The following is a 24685-nucleotide window of genomic DNA, read 5'->3' on the forward strand; positions in this document are numbered from 1 at the left end:
TCCGAGGAACAGAGAACACCAAGAATGGAGAGGAGAGTCCAGTCAGCAGGAGAGGAACCCAGAGAAGGGAACAGTCATCAGGAAGGCTGCTCACTTCACAACTGCCCTTTCTCCCTGAGTGAACGGATGGGCTAAGATCACAGGAGGGGAGTAGAGTGGGAGATGAGTGGGATTGGGGAGCATGATGTGCAGTTCACAAAGAACCAAAGGATTTAAAAGGTTAAGAATAAAGAAAACTTTCATTTAAAAAACTCACAGGAGGAAAGATAAAAGAGGAAAGGGTCAGTCGTCCATCACTCAAGAGCGAAGCCTCAGTCAAGCCAGAAATCCGACTCTGGTGCCCACTGTAGATCACTGAAGCAATGTGGCTGGCCTGAGACACGACCTCTTGGGCATCAAATGAAACTGCTAACACTGTCAGGAGATGAGGAGGCACGAGCGTCTGGGGTGATGAGGGTGGGTCCCACACAAAAAAGCTGGGTGCAACATTGTGTGCTTGCAACCCTGGCTCTGGGGAGGCAGTGAGGTGGATCCTTGAGGCTCACTGGCCAGTCAGCCTGTCTCTGTGAGCTAGGGCAGGTGACAGGTGGGGGGCCCTGTCTCAGAAAAGCAAGGCGGATGGCACCTGAGGAACGGCATCTGAGGGTGTCCTCTGTGGCTTCCACATGCACATGTTGCATGCATCCCCCTCCCCCCCCTCTCTCTCTCTCTCTCACACACACACACACACACACACACACACACACACACACACACACTCACGCGCAGAGGCAGCATGAGTCAATGTGAAGGTCAAGTCTCTGTAATCCCTGAAGGCTCTAAAGCTCCTGCAGGGATATGGGAACCCGCAGCACAGTGAAGCTCTCTGTCTAGAAGGCTACACAAACTCCCAGGAGAGATTCCCTAGCCTGAGGCTTACAGGAGGGGAACCCAGAAAAAACCTTCCCAACCTGAGTGTCACAATTTCAGGCAAGCCACGGCCACTGCTGACAGAGTGAAACAGTCCACCTCTGTGTGATTCTCTGGGTGGCCAACAAGGCGTCAACATGGGCCTGGAGTCTGACTGTGTACTCCTGGAGGCCATGGGGAATCGAGGTTCACAGTTGCCCAGATATGGTGTGTGACAGCTCATTTTCACCTTGCCAGTGTTAGAGTCACCCGAGACACGACTGTGGGCATGTGTTCCGGATGCTTCCAGAGAGGATTGGCTGAAGAGAGAAGACTCTACATGAGCTGAAGGGCTGGCTGATTAAGCAAGAAGAGTGAACTGAGGACCAGCATGCCTCCCTCCTTCCTGGCTACGGGCACGCCTCACACCCATCGCCACACCCTCATCACTATGGTCAAGGAGAATTTCAAACTGTGAGCTGAGACAAGCCTTTCCCTCCCTAAGTCACTTTTGTCAGGTTATTTTGTTACAGAAGTGAGGAGAGTAGCCTGTAAACCACATGTCAGGCACCATGGTCATAGATGCTCAAGGAGATGGCGCGTCCTTCCAGGACTGCCCTCGCCACAGGCCGGGGTAAACTAAAACCTTGGGAAGATAAACGGACACACATGGCTTCTTCCTAAAGGCAGGAGGAGCAGCTGTGGACACAGAATCACTTCCAAGAGCCATGGAGCATGGAAACTCAAAGGGACCATGGAATTGTATTTGCTATTCTATACCCATGTTGCTGTAAGAATTACTTCAATGTATTTTGTTTCCAAATACCGTGACCAGCATGGGCATCAAACAAACACAATAGACAAGAAAGTAAGTTCCCAGCTCTACCAAAAGCCAGGAGCAGAGTCACAATGCTCTTCCTGTTCAGGAAAAAAATCAGGGTCAGAGCCACTATGTCCATCCTGTTCAGAGGTAAAAGCCAGACCAGTATTTTAAGAGAAATTTAAAACTGTAAGAGACATTTTCAGATTTAAAAAGAAACAGCTAGAAATTCTAGGGCTTAAAACTATGGGCCCCTAAGCTCCAATACAGCAACAGTAGGAGGCCCAGCATTTAAACTGTGATGAGGTCACAGGGAAGAGACCTCAAGGCTGGTGTCAGCGCCTGCATAAAAGAGACTGCAGGTGGCCACCTCCCTCTGTACACAGAGGACAGTGAGGACATCTTACCAGGGACCAAATCCCCAGGCACCCTGATTTGCACTCCAGACTCCAGAGCTCAGGAATAAACAGCTGCTATCCAAGGCTACCCTTGGACAGGAGCAGCCTGAACAGAATAAGATGGATCCCAAAGCCAAAATTACAACCCAGCAGCAGAGGGACCGAACAAAGTGAGAAGGTCTCACATTTAAATACTGTTTCTAGGAAGAGAGGATGAATCAAAGCAATACTAAAAACAATAACAACTACAACAACAGGACAGATGGACAGCCTCCTGGGACAGACAGCTGCCTGCAGCTGAGAGTCAAGTGTGTGGGAATTCTACTAAAGAGTATTCACTATCAAAAATAAACAAGGGCTGGAGAGAGAGCTCTGTGGTTCAAAGCTAAGACTCACAACCAGAGCTTCAAAACAAACTACAAGCAAGGGATGTCTCGGTGGGCAAAAGACCACATCTGACAAGTTAGGTCTAATCCCAGAGGCCCACGCCATCGGTGGGGGATAGAGAACCAGTTTTCACAAGGTGTCCTCTGATCCCCGCATGCTGGTCATACCATGCGTGCATGTATGTGTGTATGTGTATGCGTGTGTGTATGTGGGAGGGGTGAAATTAACATGCAACATGTTAAAAAAAACAACTCCCTAGACTAATCCATCTGGGTTTTAGACAACTTAGCAATGTAGTGAATCTGGAAGTAAAGGCGTCTCAGAGCCCTATCAGACGGCCTACCTTCAGCCACTGCTCAGCCTGCTCCTTGCTCTGGACGGCGAGGACCAGAGGGTCTGTGCCTTGCTGGGTGATTTTCAGCTCGTGTTTCTTCTTCTTGCTGTCTCTCGGGATGTACGTGATGCTGCAGCCCTGCAGGGGCAGCTCCATCTGAGGCTGCTGGTCCTTGGAACTTTTGTAGCACTGCGTGGAACAGGACAGACCCATTAATGCCTTGAGGACACGTGACCAGAACCAGTGACGAAACCCAGCATAACCGAACCTCTCCTGCCAGCCAGGCTTCAGGGGTGTGGCTCAGCAGCCAGCTATAGGTGTGACACACATGGTCTGCTGCCTACTCAATGCTCCTTCTGCATCTGCCACACACCGGTGTGTGTTACCTCCGCTGAGGCCTACAGAATGTCTAAGACACGACTGAGCAGACACTGACCTATCCCGTGTTCTAGTGGAGCATCGTCACAAAATTACATGTATGTTCATGGGAATGTGGCGTAATGTGAAAGGATTATTAGATCTGTTACAACTGCATAGGCCTACTGTGGGCAGACAGGGTAATTAGATGCTTGGAGCTGGAGAAATGGCTCAGCACTTAAGAATGCACGCTGCTCCTGCAGAGAGCCTAAGCTCAGTTCCCAGCACCCGTATCAGTTGCCTCACAACCACCTGTAACTCTAGGACGGTCTGGAGATCCTGGAAGAAGCAAACCCAGGTTGCATCCAAACAGGGCTCCTCCAAGGCTGAGAGGAGAAAGGAAGAACAGGCAGGATGCTGTGCAAATGAAATTCATAGGGAGCCTGCAGGCCCTGGAGCTGGAAGGCCGCATTGGATCTGCTCCTTGAGGTTGACCTTGACTCCCTTAGCGCTAGGTACAGGCAGACCTTGGAAGAAAGGTGACCTGGCCTCAGAGTCCATTCAGTGGAGACAATTCTCCCTGTGCTAGCCATCGTGTACTTCAGTGAGTGGGTAGAGTACCTGGGGGTGACTGGGTGGGTGCAGAATTGCCTAGGCATGGAAAAAGAGGCCTAGAGATGGAGTCAATAGAGGAAGTAGCTGTGATACCCACAGGAGGCCAGCTGGGATGCTCTAGGAAAGAGAAGTATGCCTTCTCTCTTCTGAGTAGTTGAATCATGGGTTATTTATGAAGGAAGATAATACAGACAGACAGACAGACAGACACACACACACACACACACAGAGCACCACCACCACCACCAACAACAACAATTACTACTGGTACTTTAAGCCAAGTGTGGTAGCACTTGCCTATGATCTCATCATTCAGGAGATGAAAGAGAATTGAGAGCTCAAGACTAGCCTGGGTTACAGAGTGACTCTGAGGCTAACCTGAGCTATCTAGCAAGACTGTCCTAACAAAGCCAAAATCAAACAAAAGGCTAAATTTCGCCTTGCACTTTGTCTTGCATAGTGTTTTCCCCTCGCTTTCTATTTATTCCTTCAACAATTAGGCTAGTCTCTATGGAAGCTATTACCATCATAGAGCAGAGAGAGCGATCCCAGTATAGTAAATCAGGGAGGGGGAAGAGGACCAACGAGTGTGGGACCAGGAACCTGGGCCCCAAACTGCTGAGTCTGCATCGGAAACAAAACGGCTCCTTCTCAGAGAGTGGCGTGCATTTTAAATCACAGTACATAGCACATCACCATCTTGCAGCTATTGCATCAGATTATAAATAAGGGCTATGCTAATATTTTTCATGCTTTAAAATCCCCGATGGCATCATTTTTGGCATATTCTATATTTGGAAGAAATTCAGGCCACACATGTGGAAAAAATATGCACTTCGTTTAAAAAGGCTGAGCAAAAAAAAAAAAAAAAAAAAAGGAAAGAAAGAAAAGAAAAAAGAAAAAAAAAAAGCACATACGATGACCTAAGAGCCTACACAAGTAAGACACCCATAATTCACTGGGTGACATGGCCTCTCTTACAGTGTTATCTGCTCTACCACATGGGGAAAGAGAAACTCAGATTTTTCTGTTTTAATGACTCACTTTTGAGCAATTGTTTCCTGAGGTTAATTTGAAAGACAAAAAGGCAAAAGACAAACAGTAAAGCTCTTGACCCAGTGACCAGCTTTGGTTTCTACAGGAAGCAAGCTTGCGGGGTGGGGGCAGGAATGCAGCCTCCCAGGCTCTTCTCCCTGGAGCCCTCAAGGGGACAGCACCTGTGGCCAGAGTTCTGAATCTTTTACACCCTGCTTCTGTATGTACTTCCTGTTCTGCCTCAAAAAAAAAAAAAAAAAAAAAAAGCCTTCTCTCTTGGAAAGCTTTTGACTTTCCAAAAGAATGCCCTTTCTCCCTGCCCTCCCCTAGGCGCCTCCACAGGCTCCGGCCTCTGCTGTGACCTGGCTCGGAGGAATTTACTGACTCACTACAAATGAGAAAGTCTATCTTGCAGTTTCTGGCAAGTCTCAACACTGCTCATTTCCACTGACACAAGCCACAGGCTCAACAGGGTGGAAGGACTTGGGTGTGGGGGAACCATGAGCCCTCCCTGAAGAGGTGCCAGCCTGGCTGGGCTGGACAGGGCCCCTGGCTCTCGAGGAGATCGTTGCTTGCCTCCCCTGTGGTAGCATCTGCATGCGGTCCTGTACTTCAGACCGCCAATGGTGCCGCGGCCCTGCCGGGCTCCTCACCAGCAGCTTGGTGTCTTTGATGACGCAGAGCAGCTTGGTCCACTGGCCGAAGCGTTTCTTACGCAACAGGAAGGCGCAGATCTTGGCATCTTTCACCAGGTCCATAGAGGCCTCCTCTGATGGCCACTGATGCCGCGTTTTCTTCCCCTTCCCATCCTCTTCCTCTTCATCATATGACTCATAGGAACTGCTCATGGCCTCAGAGTCATAATCTGTCAAGGAGAAAAGGGTGGAGGTGAGAGGCTGACCTTCCAGCCCACCTCGCCTGGCCTCATTTCCAGCCACCATGGGCCTCAGTGGGAAAGGGCTTCCGCCCTGGCCCTGCGGATGAAACCTCCACCAGTCAGGCACTGAGAACTCATCCAAATGCTTCGAATGCAACGACTGAAACATTGAGATTTTTTTTTTTTAAAACCTCTAGACTCTTTCACATCAACAGGATGATGTCACCCCGATGGCAGCATTAGCTTGGCTCTGCCTTGGGTGTGAACCTTATCCACGCGGAGTCCTCTGCTCCTCTTTATCTGGCCTTGGTTAAATAACCCCCAAGTCTTCCTGCTGACACTACCCCTCACAAACCCTTTAGAACACTTGGAATACATCAGAGGCCACTCTTCCCACGGGCTCACTTCGGAGCTGGGCAGCATTTGTCCCTCCTCTCCAACAGAAGGAATCTCACTCAAGGACACGTCAGCTCTCGAGTTACACGTTCTCCACACATAGCCTGCTCTCTCTTCCCCTGGGCTCTCTACATGTACCTGGAGCTGCCCCCATCTCCTTCCTGTCTGCTGGGGTAATGTATGCTCATGTCTAGCATTAAGTTTATGACTCCCTCTGGCCTGTACTATGGGCTCAAGATTCCCTGGTTCTCATGTCCTGAGGTCTTCAAGCTAACACAACTGGATCTGGAGATGGCCCCTTTGGGTTACGATTCAGATTTCTGTTACCAATATGGTCACCACCATAAGTGCAGAGTCCTAACCCAATGGGTGTGGTGAGAGGGAGGGAGAGGAACGTGAAGAAGGGAGAGGGGGGCGAAGACATGGCCAGAGGGCACACCTCTAAGGCAGGCCACCTGTAAGCTAAATGGCTGGCAAGAATAAGTCCCAACCTCCAGCATTTCCCAAGAACATCGGCATTCCAGCCTCAGGGCTGAGTGGGTGTGGCAGCAGCCTGAAACGACTAGCAGCACACTGTGTCAAAGGCCTTCTGATGTGCTGCACACAGCCTAACAGACTCCTCGCTGTGCACACAGGTCAGCTCTTCACGCCAAGCTGGGAGCCCAGGGAAGGGCGCATCCTGTTGCATATGATAGCTCTCCCAGCTAACAAAGTTGCAGGAACATGGCTGATGCACCATCAGGGAAGGGAGAGTGGTTACATGGGTCCAACCACACATGCAGATAGATCCTTCAGAGAGACAGTGGCACATTCAGGACTGGGGCGGCTGGGAGCAGAGGTAACAGACACAGCACCTGAGTGTCGGGCTGAGACTATACAGAGGGTCCACCATGTGGGTCCTGGCGACCAAATTCAGATCATCAGACTTGAGAACAAGTGTCCCACATTGATACATTTTACACTTTTTAATGAGTGAGTACTTGACAATGAGAGCTTTAGAGCTAAACACAGAACATAGGAGGCCACAGCTTGACGTGGCTGAGAAGTAACAGTGCCTGACACTCAGGACAGAATAGCATCAGTAATGAAATCTGAATCCCAGGGGCAGTTAGAGAAGGTCAGCTTCCGTGGGTCAGTGTGCATCTCGGTTTAGAAGGATGATGACTGAGGTCGGCATCAGGAGCCAGAGGATCATGACTTCAGCAGAAATGGTAAAGCCTGCCCTCTTCACCACAAAAGAGAAGCCTGCACCCAACAGGCATTCTGACAGAAACCTCAACATACAGGGCTGTGCCCCGTAGAGACCAAGAGGGAACAGGGAGGAGCATACATGAGTGTATTACAGAACCCTTTCTCTCCCGACTTCAGGGAACCACCTCATCTTGGCTCTGCGGCTCCAGGCACCTCTGAGACCGGAAGCTGGAAGGAAGGACTCTGAAGGTCTTAGCCTTTCCCCAGGCCCCTCCTGTATTCATTGGCTTCCTTAGGTCCCAGACACATTGCTCCTACATTTCTGTGGTGATGTTCAGTCCTGCGTCCACCACACCCAGTGCCTTGGCTCACCACCGTTCCCAGGAATGAAGGGACCACCCTGATGGGCAGCTGCCACTTACTTGAGGTGATGTACTCTGGAGCTTTTCCAGGACTCAGAGGCACGGCTTCCTCATAGTAACCCTCTGGGAGAGAGGATGTCGGTAACGGCGGAGGCCCACTGTCAGGAGGCTGAAGGCACAAGGAAAAACGGTGCTGGATTAGAGTGACTACTGGAGATTCAAGGTCACCAGGACCTGCACCACTTTTCCTGCTCATGTCCATCCCCCAGCCTCACCCTGGCTGGTCAGAGACCACTCAGCTCCCACTGGTACCTGTAGGGAGTCCCACCTTCATGTGGGGGGCGGGGAGCATCTTACCTGACTAGTATTGGTGCAACGCTGTGAACCATCAGAAGCCTGCCCCCCAAATCCATCTGGGCTGACTCGAGCCTACCCTCTGAGCCCCTCTCCAGCAGAGACATGGCCTGTGTGTTCCTCTTCATCCTCATAGTGCCCCCTGACACACGTACACTCTAAGTGCTCCCTACAGACTGCACCAAGAACAGGAATTGTGTGTGCCCCATTCCCAGGCATTCCTCTCAGTGCTGGGCTGGGGCTAACACAGTGCTGGACCATGAGCCACCCCTGACCTGCCACTCTTTGGAAGTCATTCCATCAGAATTCCCTACAAACTCAAAGTGTGCAACACCCGTTAGAGGTAGGAGTCCCTTAGCCTCAGCCCAAACCAGATGCTACGAGCCTGCAAGACGCAGCTCGGACCCTCTTTTCCCTAAACTTTCCTGACAACTAACTCATGCCAGCCTCTTCTCTGACGTCTGTGGAACCCTGCTGGTCATTGCCCTTGCTGGTCCTTCTGCCACTAGAAAAGGACAAAGGGAATGAGGTCTGAGGCACTATCTCTGCCTGGCAATGCACCGTGGGAGCCCTGCAGGGAGGCTATGGGGTAGCCTCACATTATACAGAAGCAGAGAGCAAGGGCCAGAGTCTAAAGCACCCTGCTCAAAAATCAGCCTTGTTCCTGCCATGGTGGGTTTTCAGACATCCTGGCCTCGACTAAAGACCTTTTTAAACGTTTCCCCCCCTCTCTGAGCATAGCTAATTCACGCTATCTATGTTCTGTAAATAACCAGAAAGTGTTGGGGTAGAAGTGACAAGCTCGCCCGCCCAAACACTGCTCCACTGACATCATGGGCTTTGTTTTCATTCTTATGCACCCCCCCCCAAGAATTCGACTCCATCATTTTCCCTAACTCTAAGTCCAAAACGTCCTCTGACTAATGGCCACTGCACACCCACCCTGCTTCCTCCTCCTGCAGCCAGAGAGAGGCTTGATTCCCAGGTCAGTGCTATTACCTAACCGCCCAGGCTGTCCCCAGCAGAAAAACAGCTTCCACCCCTCCTATCACTACCTTGTTCCCAGGGCCACCATCAACCTACGTGTTAAGGGGCCACCTCCGAAGGCAGCCAGCACTTGCTGGAGGGGATGTACTCCAGAGGTGTCCCAGGGTCAGTGCTGGCTCATCCGAGGTCTTTCTGTCCTCTTCAGAGGACTGTCCTAAGGAGCTCTGACATGCTGTGCTTGGCACTGGGTGAGCTAAACATTCAGCCTAGAATCCAAGGCTGCTTGGGGGAGCCGTTTGATTCTCAGTGCTTAAAGATGCACGAGAAAGCAGGAATTTTGCCTTCCTCGGAGCATGGGAAACTGACTGCTCACACCTTGAACTAGAGCTGAGTCTCTGTGGGTATCCAGGTCAGGCCTCCCTCCAGGGAGTTGTGAATAGGGAAGAGGGGGGAAAGGCTAGTGTATACTGAGGGCTTTGTGAACAGACACAGTCAAGCAGCCAAGGACACGGCCTGCAGAGAGAGACACCTTGGGCCTCAGGATTTCATCTCTAAAAACACAACGGGAAGGACCTTTGGGCCAGTGAGAAAAAACAAGCTCAAGAAGTTCAGCAAAAGTTTCTGGGAAAATATAAACAAGCAGAAGAAGAAGAATTCTGGCCACTAAGACGGGCCCAGCAGGTGAAAAGGCCGGGAAGGCATCTTGGTCTGCTTTCTGTGGTGTGATAAACACCATGGCCAAAAGCAACTTCGGGAGGTGGCCAACTTTGGGAGGTGTTACATCTGACAGCCTACAGTTCCCCAGGTAGGAGGAGCCTAGGGGCAGCGGCCACACAAAGGCCCTGAAGGAAGGCTTGCCCAACAGGGCTTGCTCAGCCTGCTTCCTCATACTTCCCAGGCCTTCCTGCCCAAGGCTAACTCCTAGGTAGGCTGAGATCTTCCACTTCAATCAAGAAGGCTGGCCCACAAGCCTTCCTCAACTGAGGTACCTCCTTGCCAGGGGACCACAGTTGTGTCAAGTTAACAACAACAACCACCCCTAACTAGGCCGTTGTGCAAGTCCGACAACCTGAGTACGATCCCAGGAACCCCAGAGGAGAGACTTTGTCCTCTGACTTTCCCATACACACTGAGGGCACTTCTGCCATACTCACACACAACAGTAATAATAAATAGAAATTAATGTTTTAACAAAACAAGAAAGCTCAGATATGCCGCCACACACAGCGGTGCAGCCTGGAGCTGCTGACTTGAGAAACCTCAGCCAGCATCGCCTAGTGAAAGAAACACTTCGGGCCCCCACCCCTGTCTAGATCTCTTGAGTGTCTCTGCTCAGGATGGCTGCTCACAAAGTTGCTTGTCTTACCTGTGTCTGCATAGCTTACATTTTTTTTTCCGGAGCTGGGGACCGAACCCAGGGCCTTGCCATAGCTTACATTTTTAATACTTTGCACTTTTTAAAAAGAAACATTTCATTTTTGACAGTGTGTGTCCTAAATGTCAGTGCCTACACAGAGAACAGGACATTGGACCAGGAGCTAGGGTTACAGGTGGATGAGCCCCCTCGGTCTTACCATTGTGATGTCAAGCAGAGAAGGGCTGTGGGGGGTGGGGACGGGGGACTACAGAGTTCATATCACCACATCCAGACCTCCAGCTTCCTAAGGAGGCGCATACCTCTGTACCCCTATCTTACCCAACACCATTACACCCAAACACTCTCCCCACAGCTGGAGCTCTGCCGCCCTCACCGTGGCCCGGCCTATGGCACAACCTCATACATCACAGAGGTCTTTGCATAAGAGACACTAGGAAGTGCCCAATATCTGACAGGAGCTGAGAAACCACTTTCTGGCTCCAATTCTACACATCCAGGGTTGCATCCACATTGCTTTCCTGGCTGCAGAAAAATCCATCTATTTAGAGTAGCAGACAATAATTATACAATCTGAAATAAGATTCTAGTGATATCGGGCCCATACCAGCACACCTGTCAACGTCTGAGATTCCCTGGCCAAGGGGATTAGAACTTGGGGATTTTTCTCCCATGGGCTATAAAACTGAAGATAGATAGATAGATAGATAGATAGATAGATAGATAGATAGATAGACAGACAGATAGATGTTTCCATCCTAACACCAAGAATTCCAGTGTTGGCAGACAGTCAGTCCTGAGACAGAGTTCACCATTCCACCCACTCTCCGATCTGCGTGCAACAAGTGACTACCCAGCAAGACCCAGCACACATTTTCTTAGGCTCTCTCAGCCTTGACCTTCCACACCGAGGAGGCAGAGCCATCAGGAGGCGGCACCCGAGTGGAAAAGCAGAGGAGACTGCAGGAGTGCAATCTGGGTGCATGCCTAAAACTCCACAGGGCAAATGCAAGCGAAAGACCACATGGAGATGACACGCTGAGATTCCGGAAAGACGAGAGATGAAGGGGAGCATAGGGTCACCTGTGTCTACAAAGGAGCAGTAGCTCCAGACTCTATGACTGCCAATGCCCACCTTTAATACATCACCACGAAGCATTCTCTAATCCCATCTGTCAGACGAAATAGGGCTGTCCCGGGGACTCAGTAACCAACCAAACACTTAAGAATTGCCAAGAAAGCAGGGTGTGGTGACACACACCAGGCAGAGAGGCAGGTGGAGTTCTGTGAGTCAGGTTATAAGCTCTCAAAACGCACACTCAGTGACACATTTCCTTTAGCAAGGATGCCCCGCTCCCCAAAGCTCCCCAAACAGAACCACCAACTGGAGACAGAATGTTCAAATACCAGAGCTGCGGTGGTTTGAATAGGAATGGTCCCATAGCCCCATAGATCAGAGAGTTTGGTCATTAGCAAGTGGTCCTAGGAGGCGTGACCTTGTGGAGTGGGTGTGGCTCAAGCCGGGCCCAGTGGCTCCCACTCTCTTCTGCCAATCCAGATTTAGAAATCTTTGCTGCTTCTCTAGCATGTCTGCCTGTGTGCCACCGTGCTTTCCATCAGGACAAAAACGGACTAAACCTCTGAACTGTAAGCCAACCCCAATTAAATGTTTTCCTTTGTAAGAGTTGTCATGGTCATGTGTCTGTTCACAGCAGGTAAATATTAACTAAGACACCAGCCTATGGGGGACATTCTCATCCAAATCACAGACTCCCTGCTGAGCTGGTGGTGTTGTGAGGAACAGAAGTGGAAACAGATCACCACAGGGAACTGGCTTCAGAGCTTGGGCAGGCATCAGTCGACATCCGCGCACATGGGCAATCTATTTCCAGTGAAGTGCCCACTAGTCCAAACCTTTTGGCTTTCTCTACAAACCAAGTACAACTAGCTCAAGAGCTGTGTGGGCCTCTGTGACAAACAAGCCCAAGAGCTGTCCAGAAAGCCCAGCTCTTGACAGAACTGGTTCTATTACACCTATGCCAGCTTTGATCTGCAGCACCCCTGAGAGTGACTTCATGAGTGCCAATCATGCTGCACACTGCTCACAGGGTTTCCCAAGTCCCCACCCTCACCTCACAAGCCTCCTTCCCTCAGGAACATTAGCACTAGCTGATGAAGCTTGGTCATCAAGCACAAGGCTCCATTTCATATAGCCTGCCCTGGGTGGCAGGCATGCTCACTTGGGGGCAATTTGAGAAGAGCCGGACATTCCCTTGGTTTCTCAGAGCAGCTTCTATGTTACAAAGCTGACCCTTGGCTGACATTTGTAAGCAATGTAAAAAACAAAAGAAGGAAGCTGGGTGTAGTGTTAGCACAAGCTTTTAATCCCAGCACTGGGGAGGCAGAGGCAGGCAGATTTCTCTGAGTTTGAGGCCAGCCTCGTCTATATTGTGAGCCTGTCTGAAAAGGAAGGAAGGAAGGAGAGGAGGAAGGGAGGGAGGGAGGAGAGGAAGGGAGGAAGGAAGGAAGGAAGGAAGGAAGGAAGGAAGGAAGGAAGCATAAGCTGTCTTTGAACGCTTTAACTTTAATTTTCTTGAAAAATGACAAAGAGATAGTAATTTCGGAAAGCCGGTGTATCGGGACAACCAAAAGGAATAAAGTGGTAATTCTTATTTAAACAATCTTAAGTAGTGATGGGCTTCATTGCTGTTGCTGTGGTAAAAATATCCTGATTAAAAAAAAAAAAAAAAACAACATAGAGAAGAAAAAGTTTTCATTTGGCTTCAATTCCAGATTCCAGTCCATTACTGGGGTAGTCTTTGCCTGTTCCTACTTCAGCCCAGCATGATCGGCACGCACAGATTCTTAGTGAAGATCTCACTCGCTGGCCCCTGGCCCGATTCCTGACCAAGCCCGTGCTTGTCTCTGAATCACAGCTGGGATCTCCACTGTCCTAATTCTCCCACTTTCCAAGCCCTGGCGGAATGGCCCGGGAAGCCCTGAGCATCTCCAAAGTCTTTCAGATTCTTCCCCAAAGGCAACATGGTCATTTTATCACAGCAACAAGTGTTTATAGCAACAAAGAGAAGGCGGTATTCTATGCTTCAAGCCACAAAAAGGCAAAAACCAGAACACGATATCAGTTTGCAAACATGGGAAATAATTGTAGCTGGTGTAAGGCACAGATGCTGTGCTGTGAGTTTTCACTCTTTTTTTTCTCCCATCAGTGAACAGGGCACAGAAGCCAGAGAAACCCTTCCCCCACTAAATTGGCCGCTGTGTTTACCACAACAGAAAGCAAACTAGGACAGACGCCATGTTTTCTCATGATACACTCACAGTTCCCACCCGTCAGTCAGCCTGTCAGTCAGCCTGCCCAACACTGAGGCATTACCCACCCAAACCCTAGGATCTACCACTCACACAGTTTTGAGTGCGTCCAGCTCACTCTTGGGTTTGAACCTTCATCTGGGGGCCCCTCTGCCCAATGTGGTCTCCTTCCCAGTCCCATCCTTCCCAAGAAGCAAATCCTCCATAAAGCCAGCCTTCAAAATCAATGGTGCCCGACCAAACTCAAAGGCCAACTGACCAGAATTTACTGACTGACTACCTCACTCGACAAACTCATTCTTCACTAAATACTCTAAGAAAGACAGGCATGACGGGGTTACATCTGTGATCCCAGCACGGGGAGGTAGAGGCGGCAGAATTACAAATTCCAGTCCAGCCTGACATATACAATCAATTTCAAGTCAGCCTACATACGAGACGTCTCCCCACCACCCTCAAAAAGCACTCCTAAAAATGTAGTAGAGCGCTTTGGTCAATTGCTGGATTACCATGGAAACCCCAGATATCCTCCAATCCCTCTGCAAAATGGCCAGACGGGTGGTCACGCAATGTTATTTGCTCGTGACCAGCAAGCTCTTCTCTAAGGACTGACCAACTTGTCACTGGGTGAGGTAGACTGGAAGGAAAGTCCACAGAGATGCAAATGGTACAAAGTGCTGACCCTTCAGTGAGGACTCTTACTCTGACACTGGCATCCAAAGGGCTCCTCTGTCCCTCCGGGTGGCCCCACAGGATGTGCACTCCAGGAAAGACCAGCTGGAGGCTGTACAGGAGAAGCCATGTGATCCCTACAACCTCCACTCTCCTTCCTGCTCCTAGGTATCCATTCCTCCTCCTTGATCCAGAGACACTCCCAAGACACAACACGTTGACAATGGAACAGAAGGTACCAAAATGTTGGTCTGCCACAAAATGCCATGGGTTCAAGACTGGTCTAGGGCAAAACATTTAAACCAGGAAATAGGGGACTGCTGATTTCCATCCAGCTCCTATTTTGGAGAAACAATTTACCAGTAGAAGGTACGAACGTTGTTGAATGAAATACTTTTGGAATATGACTTCATGTAGCTAAAAAAAGCAAATAATAATAATAATAATAATGATGATGATGATGATGATGATGATGATGATGTAGTGAAAAGTTTCTACAACAGGAAAAGAAAAGAAACCAATGATTAAAAATAAGCTTATGTGGGGGGGGGGGCTGGAGAGATGGCTCAGTGGTTAAGAGCACTGACTGCTCTTCCAGAGGTCCTGAGTTCAATTCCCAGCAACCACATGGTGGCTCACAACCATCTGTGATGAGATCCGATGCCCTCTTCTGGTGCATCTGAAGACAGCAATAGTGTATTTATATATAATAAATAAATAACTCTTTAAAAAAAAATAAGCTTATGGCCTTGGCAAGATGGCTCCACAGATGAAGACAGTGCCCTCAAGCCTGATGACCTGAATTAGATCCCACATCCTGGAAGGAGAAAACTGATTCCTACAGTAGTCCTCTGACCTCCACACCCTCCTCGTGGCACGGGTAAGTGCCAGAGTCCATTTGGAGGACGAGCCTGACAGGGAAGCTCCAGGCCATGCCAGAAAACAGTTTCTGCTTTCCCTGCCTATCAAGTAGCCTTCGGTAACTCACATCCTCAGAACCTTCTTCCAAAGACTGGCAGCCACACTCCTCACGTGCTCTAGAGCGTGTTAGGAGGCTCTCAACCTTCTAACGCTGCAACCCTTTCTACAGTTCCTCATGTTGTGGTGGCCCCCAACCATAAAGTTATTCTAGTACTTCATACCTGTAATTTGGTACTGCTGTGAATTGTAATATAACTGTATTTTCTGATAGTCTTAGAGGACCCCCATGAAAGGGTCATTTGACCACCCCTTCAAGGGGTCTTGACCCACAGGTTGAGAACCGCTGCTATAAAATGTTTAACGGTTTTTAAAAGCCACGCCATGAGGGTTACATAAAATAACAGCTGTCCCCACATCTGTGGTTATCACATTCTTCAGTCTTAGTCGTCTCTAGTCAACAAAAGCATTATGGGCAAAGTTCTATAAATAACCACCAAGTTGGAAATCCCTTTCACTACAGCACACTGTTATAATTACGGCTTTATTATTAATACCCATTCTCCCCACTAACATCGCACTCTGCACAATCGTAGACTGAGCCTTTTCAATGTCTGTCCCAATAGAAGAAAGGAAGCCAGAGAGAGGTACGGTGCTGTGCAAGAGGCATCATGGACAAGGGACCACAGCCTGAGGAACAGACAGTGCTGCAGAGTGACGGCTTTACCCTCGTCTCAGTGAAAGCCAGTTCTCCTGATTGAGCAAGATGCGGAATAGAAAGATACAGGAAGAGCTGAAGAGAGACAGCAATGGCATGCGAGTGCATCTCCAGTTTGAAAATAGAGCAAAAGGAGACCGCTGAACCTATTTGAAATACATCGATTCAACTGAATTGTATGTTTCTGTAATGTGCACGGTTTTTCTCTTGAGAAAAAAAAATCACCCCGGAACACAGCAGTGGGTGTCAGAGGTCACACAGAAAGTGGGTGGAGTCCTCAGGTTCCTTGGATAAGATTCTGACTGCCAACTCCCCTTCACCCATCTAAATAGATTTCCAAGAACCTGTGCTTCCAGGATTCTAGAGAGAAGCACAAGCTCCTTCTGTTATTAGCAGCTTCAGGACCCGAGGAACACATTCCTGAGGAGCACCTCGGGCAGAGAGAGGCCTCTCCCCACTGACTTTTATCACAGGCCTGACAGGCACAAGAGCAGCCCAGGCCCCAGTGTCAGTGCTGGTGGCGGGTGCGTGTCAACTCACCAGCCATGGCTGAGGGATCTCTGGCAGAGGCATCTGGGGTGGTGCCGGGAGGTTGTTGGTCTCTGCCTTCTGCGCGTGGTCCTTCACTTCAAAGCCTGTAAGGATTAAGCAAAACCACAGATCTGGGTGAGGAGGAGGAGGAGGAGGCCAGGAGTAGCCGTTCCTGCACCCTCTGGAGAATGGCGCAAATATTTATCTTCTCTGATCTTTCACAGCAGTCCTGCAAATGGTGGTGGGGGCATTCCAGGTCCCCCCTTAACTGTGAAAGGGCTACCTGATGGCAGGAGGGAGAGGGAGAGGACTGAAGGGAGAATTCATGGAGGGGATAGTGTCAGAGGATATATTGGAAGAGAACAAATGAATACAGTTTAGAAATAGGTGGGGTAAAGAGGATTTGGAAGCCTAAGAATCTGGACCAAGGATGCCCGGTAGGCTGTGAGACTCACCCTTGGATGACTGCATTCGAAGCAGGATGTTGGTAAGCACTGCCTTTTTCTCTCTGACAGTTGACGTGAGGTACTCATGGTCCAGGAGCTCCAGAAACAGGCGGAGTTCAACTATTAATTCTTCCATTGCTGGAAAGAAAGGAGAGAGGAAGAAGGGAATGGATCATCAGGCTGGGGGTTTGCAGATGTCATAAACAGGAGTGTGAGCTTCACGTCAGCAGCTCAGATTCAGTCCAGTCACGGGGGGAAGTATTCTACATTTTAACACAAGAAGCAAGAAGGCTAAGCCAGGCCCACTGAGGACTCATGATCTTCCTGACACACGTATGGCTCCTTCATCCCTACTTGGAGGCAGTGAAGCTCGACTGAGAGAAGAGACAAGGCCAACAGATGGCGTGGCCCCGAAGTAGTTATCGTTCCATGTCAGGTGGGTGATTCTGAATCTCAGTGTCCGGAAAGAGATCCGAGATTAAAATATCATTTTTCAAATAACCGCCAGCACACAGATGCCAAAGCTCATCGCCAACCTACTCTTCTGAGCTGCATCCATTACCAGGATGACCGGGATGCCATCCATACCACAGTAAGGATACTAGGGGCAGCCGAGATTCCAGCTCAGGGGGTGACCTCCCTCAGGGCCTTCCCGCTCAAATGATGGCAGGCACTGACCTTCGGCACCAGACTGGAATGCAGTGTTGCATCCACAACTTTTCATTGATGGCGTGGACTGCAGGGCAGTTTAAAACCCTCTGCAGTGTTGGCAGGTGCACAGGAATTTCACAACAGTGAGACCCTATCTTCCTGCTACCTCAGTGACGGGGCAAATAAACGCAAGGGTGAAACTGCATGCACGGACACATCAAGCCCTGGCACATAGGCTCCAGCACTGGCACGAGGCTTCTGTACTAGCATCTAGCTTTGAGCACTGGCACAAGGCTTCCGTACTAGCACTTAGCCTCAAGCACTGGCACCTACCCTCATTAGAGACATGGTGTTCTCCACAGCTGAGAGCCACTCCTTCTGAAGAGTGCCCTTGACACACCCCTAACATCACTCAGAAGTAAGAACTCTTGCCTTTATCCAGTCTCAATCCCTAAGACTGGTCCTCTCCTCTGCTAGAGCTCTGGAAGCCCTTCTGCAGAGAGCAGCATGCTGATCAGGAGAAGGAGAGCCTGGCGCCATCTGAGTCACCTAACTTGAATGAACAGCTACAACCATTCATTCATGCTTTCTTTTTTGTCTCCGCCACTAGCCAGAGCCTCCCATGTGTTAGACATGGCACAGAGCTGCACCCCAATGCTCTCAGAAACAAGCTAACTATGCTCATCACTTCTAAGGAAACAGCAGAAAGGGTTTCTTTTAATAATCTTTGCGAGGTTCCAGTAAGTATTTTGGGGTCTGTGTTGAGCCCAATAGCCCCCAACACTGTGCTTTTTAACAAGGTCGAGAGTGGCTCTGGGAAACATCACTTTGTACTACCTCACCACAGTGAAAGATCCGTACAGCTCAGGTACGATACAGCAAGGGTGAGCAACAGACCCACGTGAAATGCCAAAGGGCCTGACATCGTCTGCTGTGGGCCAGGGCCAGACAGCATCAGAAACAGCAGTGCTGCTTACAGTGCAAAGAAAGTGGTCACCGTTTTTCTGTAGAGACCATTAAAACCCCCTCCTTCCTGTCTACCTACCCAAGCGAGGGCACTTCCACCATAAAGATGTCTTTTCCTTAGTCTGAACGTAGACAAGAACCCAGCTGTCTTCCTGACATCAAACATGCCAGCAAAAGTGGCCAGCAATGTCTCTTTCTACTTGTTTTGTTTTGGTAAATGAAGATCTTTTTCATAAACCATCTAATACGTATTAATATGTAATATTGACTATTGTTCCGTAGGTTAACAATTATCTTTAGACACTAGCTCTGGACCAGTGACATGGCCCAGTGGGTAAAGCCTCATCCACTGGTGAGAACAGGCTTGTTCTTTGCTTGCCTCGGGAAACCACTGGAATGACACTGCAGGAATGATATCAAATATTCGCTGACAGCTCTTATAGGAGAGGCAAACCGCGCCTACTCAAGTCACTCTGAAGGCACTTGGCATCTTTCTCAGCACATACTAAGTATTCGGTATGTCTGCATTATCTATAAGACACCAGGGCATAGAGGGCTCAGTACTTTACAGGGACAACAGTCAGGTCTTGTGATAAAGGGAGACTGGATTGGAACACTCAGGGCGCACAGGTGAAGCCAAGGGTCCCTCTGTGAACTGGAGAAGTTGCCTGTGCGTGGCAGTAGGAAGGGAGAGTAACTGAGGTAAGTCCTGGGCAAACACTGAGAAGGCCCCTCTCAGAACACAGATGCTAAACAGCTGCACACCTGCAGACCACAAGGCCTGCCTGGCTCGCCGGGAGAGGCAATGGCTCTGGAGGGACAGGGGAATGGGAACGCCTATGCTTAGGCCTTCTAGAAGTGACAGAGAGTCCTGGGCAAAGCCACTGACAGAAATTGAAGCCTAACCAGGAATCACAGCAGGCAGGCTAGGGAGGAGCCCTTCCAATTGTCCTTTCGTACTTGACCCTGAATTCTGCTCTCCATGTAAAAGGCATCGACTCCTCTGATACAGCAAAGAACCCCCTCGCCGCAACACAGAAGGGCTAGCCTAGCACCACAATCTAATCCTTCAAGGCTAACCTTCCAGCTAAGCTCTGCTCCAGTCGTAGCTTGCTTTCTGCTGTTGTGATAAACCCTATGACCAAAAGCAAGTATGGAAGAAAAGGGTTTATTTCAACCTATATCTTCCAATCCATCACCAAGGAAAGCCAAGGCAGGAACTGAAGAGCAAGGAGGAACCCTGCTTACCCGCTCACGCCCTTTGGCTTACCCAGCTACCTTTTGAAAACAGCCCAGGTTCGCCTGCCTAGGGATGACACCTCCCATGGTGGGCTGGACCCTCCCCTCCCACCTCAATTATCAATTAAGGAAACGCCTCACAGACGCGGTGAAGGGCCAATCGGATCAGGACAACTAATTCTTCAGTTGAGGATGTTTCCCTTCAAGGACTAAAAGCGTGGCTCAAGGCCGCAGTTCGCTTTCCCTGCTGGACCCTGGTCTGAGGACTGCACACACTAACTAGTGACCTCCTAATAGCTGAGCATTTTTTCACATTCTTTTTTCATTGGTCTCTTGTGATCTTATCATCTCCAAAACAGGGGACAGGAATGAGATTAGGAGCCGCAGGTGCCTGGCCTGGGGTAGCAGGCTGAGGAGGAAATCTCTCTACAGGGACCCCCTCCTTTGTCAGCCCTGACATCCAGCACCCTATGCTGGATGGAATGTCAATCACTGAACAGAGACGGGGCCAAGGACACAAGAATTGCTAATAACCTCCCCACAAAACATCCCCCCAGATACCCTCATTGGATCCTACTTGACCCTGTACCAAGGGGAAGTCTGTCTCTTCCCCCAGGCAGGAGCCAATCTGCAGTCAGGAACCGCAGAGTGCATCGCTCTGCAGGAATGTCTAGCCCAATGCCTATAGGCACCTGCTCGGTGTGGTAAACCAATCCACTGGGGAATTTCTGGTTTCCCTTAGCAGGCAGGATTCTTGAGATGTGTCTTAAACAGAAAATTCCAGAGATTTAAAAAAAAATGCCGTCCCTGAATAGTAATTGCATTTTCTGTGACATCTTTAGAACTAAAGAAAAGTGAGGCAGAAGGCCAGCTCCTACAGGGCCCCTTGGGAAGCTACCACACCTGGCAGGGCCTTGTGGCTGGAGCTCATTCTTGGGCGTGTTCTGCAGGGATCCAGCCCTCCAGCAGCAAGGAAGTGAAGCAGCCACCGTCGAGTGCAGCCATGCATATTTTCCCTTATAGGGCTACAGTTAGGACTTCTCCAGCAGATTCTTCTAAATATTCCCCCCGGCCTCGGCAGATAAACCAAGGAGGCGGCTTAAAGGTTGGTCTCTGAGTCCCCAGAAGTGGCGGCTGAGGTTTGAGGCTGCTGGGTTAAGTTTCCCTTGGCAGGACAGCACTGACAGTCTTGATAACTGAGATGGCCATCACCTGGGAGGCCGGGGGACTGTAGACATGATGATTTAACCTGTGGCGTCTAAAGCTGAAGATGGCTGCCCAGCTGGCAGCCGAGAAGACTCAGAGGCTGCAAATAGGATCCTCAGCCCAGACACTGGTGGGAGTCTAACCTGAACCTCTCCTTAGCCAGCTCCCAGGTCGACAGAACCACTGACAATTTGCTGGGTTTCAGGAAGATGCTACAGGAATCTTGGGAATATTCGCCCATGCCAGGAAGCAAGTCTTTAAGAACATGGGGATGGTTCTGAACTTCATCCATGCTGACTGAGTTAGAGGCAGATTAGGAGGTGCCGAGGACGGGTGTGAAAATCCCTAGATCCTGTCCTTTGCAGAACCTGTAATGATCCTTGACGGTTAGATTCAATCAAGGAAGTCCCAAGAGAAAACACCCTTCCACTGGTTCGTAGGAAGCTAAGGCGGGCAGGATCCGGATGTGGATTTTGCTGTGAGGGTGCGAGTTGGCGACGGCATCACAGGGCAGGAGTTCCCGGTTCACATGAGGGGTCCACTGAAGGGACGCTCGCAGGTCACTCAGTGAGTAGAGTTCAGACGTGGCGTGGGAAGCGCCCATCCCTGCCCCGCCCACATCTGGCCAGTTTAATTCTCAATTTAATTACCTAGTTGTCGGGCCCTGTGTTCTCAAGGATATATTCAAATTTTGGTTTGTTCAAAGGTTTGGTGTTTTGTTTTGGTTTGTTTTTTGTCTTTTTGGAGTTTTGGCTTTTGTCTGTTTGCTTGCTTTGCTTTCCCTTTTGTTTTGTTTTAGAAAAAGTGGTCTCGATTTCCCTCCATTTTGAAAAGGTAATTTCTGAATGGGCACTGAGGCTGAGTCAGGATTGCGAAAGCCAGGTGAGGGGAAGACATTACCAACAGTAACCTAAGCAGAGGGGTGCACTATGCTGCCTTTTTCTTTTTCCATTTTCATGTGTGTGGATGTTTGCATTTATGTAGGCACATATGTGTGGGTACACGTGTGGGGTTGTGTGCATGTGTGAGTTTATGTGCATATGGGGGTCGATGACCAGTCTCATCCTGGATGGCTCTCCGCCCTGATTCACTGTGTCAGGATCTGTTAATCAAACCCAGATCTCATCTATATAGCTAACCTCACTAGCAATTTAGCCTGGGAACCCGTTCTCCACCTTCCCAGGCTGGAATTAAAGGTGGCTGCCACACCTACCTGGCCTTTACATGGGCTCTGGGGATCCCAACTCAGGTCCTCACATCCGTGGGGCAAGTGTTTTAACCACTGACCATCTCCACAGTCCTCAGAAGGACATGTTTATGCTGCTTTATTCATTGTAAGAAGTTGAATATTACATAACTGGAAACTCATTGTGGAAATATCTGGGTACCACGAAGAGCAGAGAGGACAGTGTTGGTGTCAGGAACCGGCTTTACAGTTGGTTGCAGCTCCCCTCCAAACCCAACAATGACACTGGCCCATGAACAACAGGGACCTCATGAATCCGTTGCCATGACAATGGCCATACATTCCCAGCGTCCATTTGGTTTATCTCCCATCTTTACCTGTGAGAGGTAATGTCACGGCCTAAATAAAAGGCAGACCCTTCCTGACCTTTGCCCCTTCTTCTCTCCCTTTTCCCCCTTTGTCTCTGTCACCCCCTTTTGTCCCCTTCCCCCACAATAAACCTCTCTCATGTGGAGCTGCATTGGCCTGGCGTGGTCTGTCCAGACACAGGTGCGCGCGCGTGCACACACACACACACACACACACACACACACACACCAAAATCTTGACAACTGTAAACCCAGTGGGCCACAATATGGATCAGTGTCAGAAGGCTTGTCTCAAATACTCCAGGCCCTACGATCAATAGCCAGCATCACAAAACAAAACAAAACAAAACAAAACAACAACAACAACAACAAACACAAAAGGCATCTATCTATCTGGCCAACAGTTCTATGTTGGTTTTTCGAGATCATTTTTGTTGTGATTACTTAAGATAAGCGACTCGAGTTTGAAAAATGCCATGTGCCTAGTGTTGCAAACTCTTTAGATGAAAACCAAGCCAACTGAAACAGAAACTGGACGGTAGTCACTGCAGGGACCACTGATGAGGGTTCGTACCAAGCAAGCTATTCTACTTCAAGGGCATCGCTCCCAGTTCTGCACTTTATGGGGATAGCAGCTTGTACATACCTTGGCAACTCCCCGGTTTCCCTGGCTTTTTAGATACAGAGTGGCTTATGTCATCTCTGGCTGACAGTGAGATAGTTGGATTTATTGTTACACTATCTGTTTCCATGAAAATAAAAAAAAAAAGTTATTAATTTCAGGAAAACTTTTCTTCAATGAATAAACTCTGAATTTCTAAAATCTAAGTTACAATCTTAAGAATCAAGTTGTTTACCATGAAGGGTTTATATCATGGGTCACCTAAATGCAACAAGAACTTCACATCAAGTCCCCCAGATCAGCCCCCTGGCAGCCTCACTCCTACACCTAAGTGAGGTCAGGTCCCATCTGACCTGGCATGGCCAAGGCACTAGCCAATGGGTCCTGAGCTCCATCTTTCCAATGTCTGCAAAAAAAAGAACATGAGAGCCAGGCGGTAGGTCTGGACAAGATGGGGAAGGCATTAGTTACAACCTCATGGGCAGGTTCCCTGAAAGACTGGTTAGGAGCAACAGGCGGTATGGACCACAGTGTGTCAGGGAGTCCGGATATCCTCTAGTGAACCCTGTCAGTGAGAACAAAGCCTCCACAAATGCTCACATCAGAGCACATACAATATGAACTCAGCAGAGACTAAAGAGAGAAGCACAAAACACCTAGGAGAAGACATAATTTAGCCTCGGGTTTCCATGAACACCAAAAGTACCAATATATGTTTAAACAACGGAATTCTTCAGAGAATTTTTTTTAAATGAGAGTATGTAGAATAGCTGTGTCTGATGAAGTGCTTCTGCCAGCGCCCTGAACACTAAGAGCATAACAAGGCAAACAACCCAGCAATGAACAGGCCAAGGAGCCATGACAGTGGACCATGAAGAGTCCCAAATGTCACTGAATGAGTAGGAAGACTCTGCAGTCACTCATCCAGATGTACAAACCAAACCACCATGGCATTCACCAGCGGACTAGAGTTTAAACGACAGAAACACATTTCCTCAGTGGGAGGGCATGTGGGACCTTATCCCACCCCTAACCCTCAAAGGACAGTGTGACAGCATCCTAAAGTTAAAGATACCCCCACCCAGAAAACCGACGCTCACAGATTTACATAAGACACAGGACTGTATACAGTCACACAAAACCACCCAACCCAAGCCCAGACCAAAGGACCAGGGGTAAATACATTACACAGTGTTCAGTCCAGAGTAACCCTCGGCAATAAAAGGAAATAAAGTTTGTGCTCATAAAACCCGGGTGAACCTCTCAAAAGAACACGAAGGGAGCACCCGTCCACAGAGCAAATAAAATCCCAGAGCCAGCAATTGCACCTGGTCACAAAGCCAACCCGGGCTAGCCCCAGTCAGGATGTGAGAGGTTGGCCCTCTGACTCCAGGGCTGGGGGTGAACTGTGAGCTCAGAGACTGGAGCTCTGTGAGCCACAGTAGCAGAGATCTGG

General features: G+C 49.4%; 1 protein-coding gene across 1 annotated transcript in view; it reads right to left on the bottom strand.

Annotated features, from left to right (window-relative positions):
* Afap1 (actin filament associated protein 1) overlaps positions 1-24685 on the bottom strand; it is a 108702-nt gene that overhangs the window by 46847 nt on the left and 37170 nt on the right. Inside the window, exons 2-6 of the mRNA XM_032917078.1 lie at positions 17001-17129; positions 16555-16649; positions 7721-7829; positions 5488-5699; positions 2837-3016 (exon numbers count right to left, since the gene is read on the bottom strand). Coding sequence (XP_032772969.1) covers positions 2837-3016; positions 5488-5699; positions 7721-7829; positions 16555-16649; positions 17001-17127 — 723 coding nt within the window. The 5' untranslated portion in view covers positions 17128-17129. The remainder of the gene's footprint in view (positions 1-2836; positions 3017-5487; positions 5700-7720; positions 7830-16554; positions 16650-17000; positions 17130-24685) is intronic.

Source organism: Rattus rattus, chromosome 11 (genome assembly GCF_011064425.1).
Source record: "Rattus rattus isolate New Zealand chromosome 11, Rrattus_CSIRO_v1, whole genome shotgun sequence".
Lineage (NCBI taxonomy): Eukaryota > Metazoa > Chordata > Mammalia > Rodentia > Muridae > Rattus > Rattus rattus.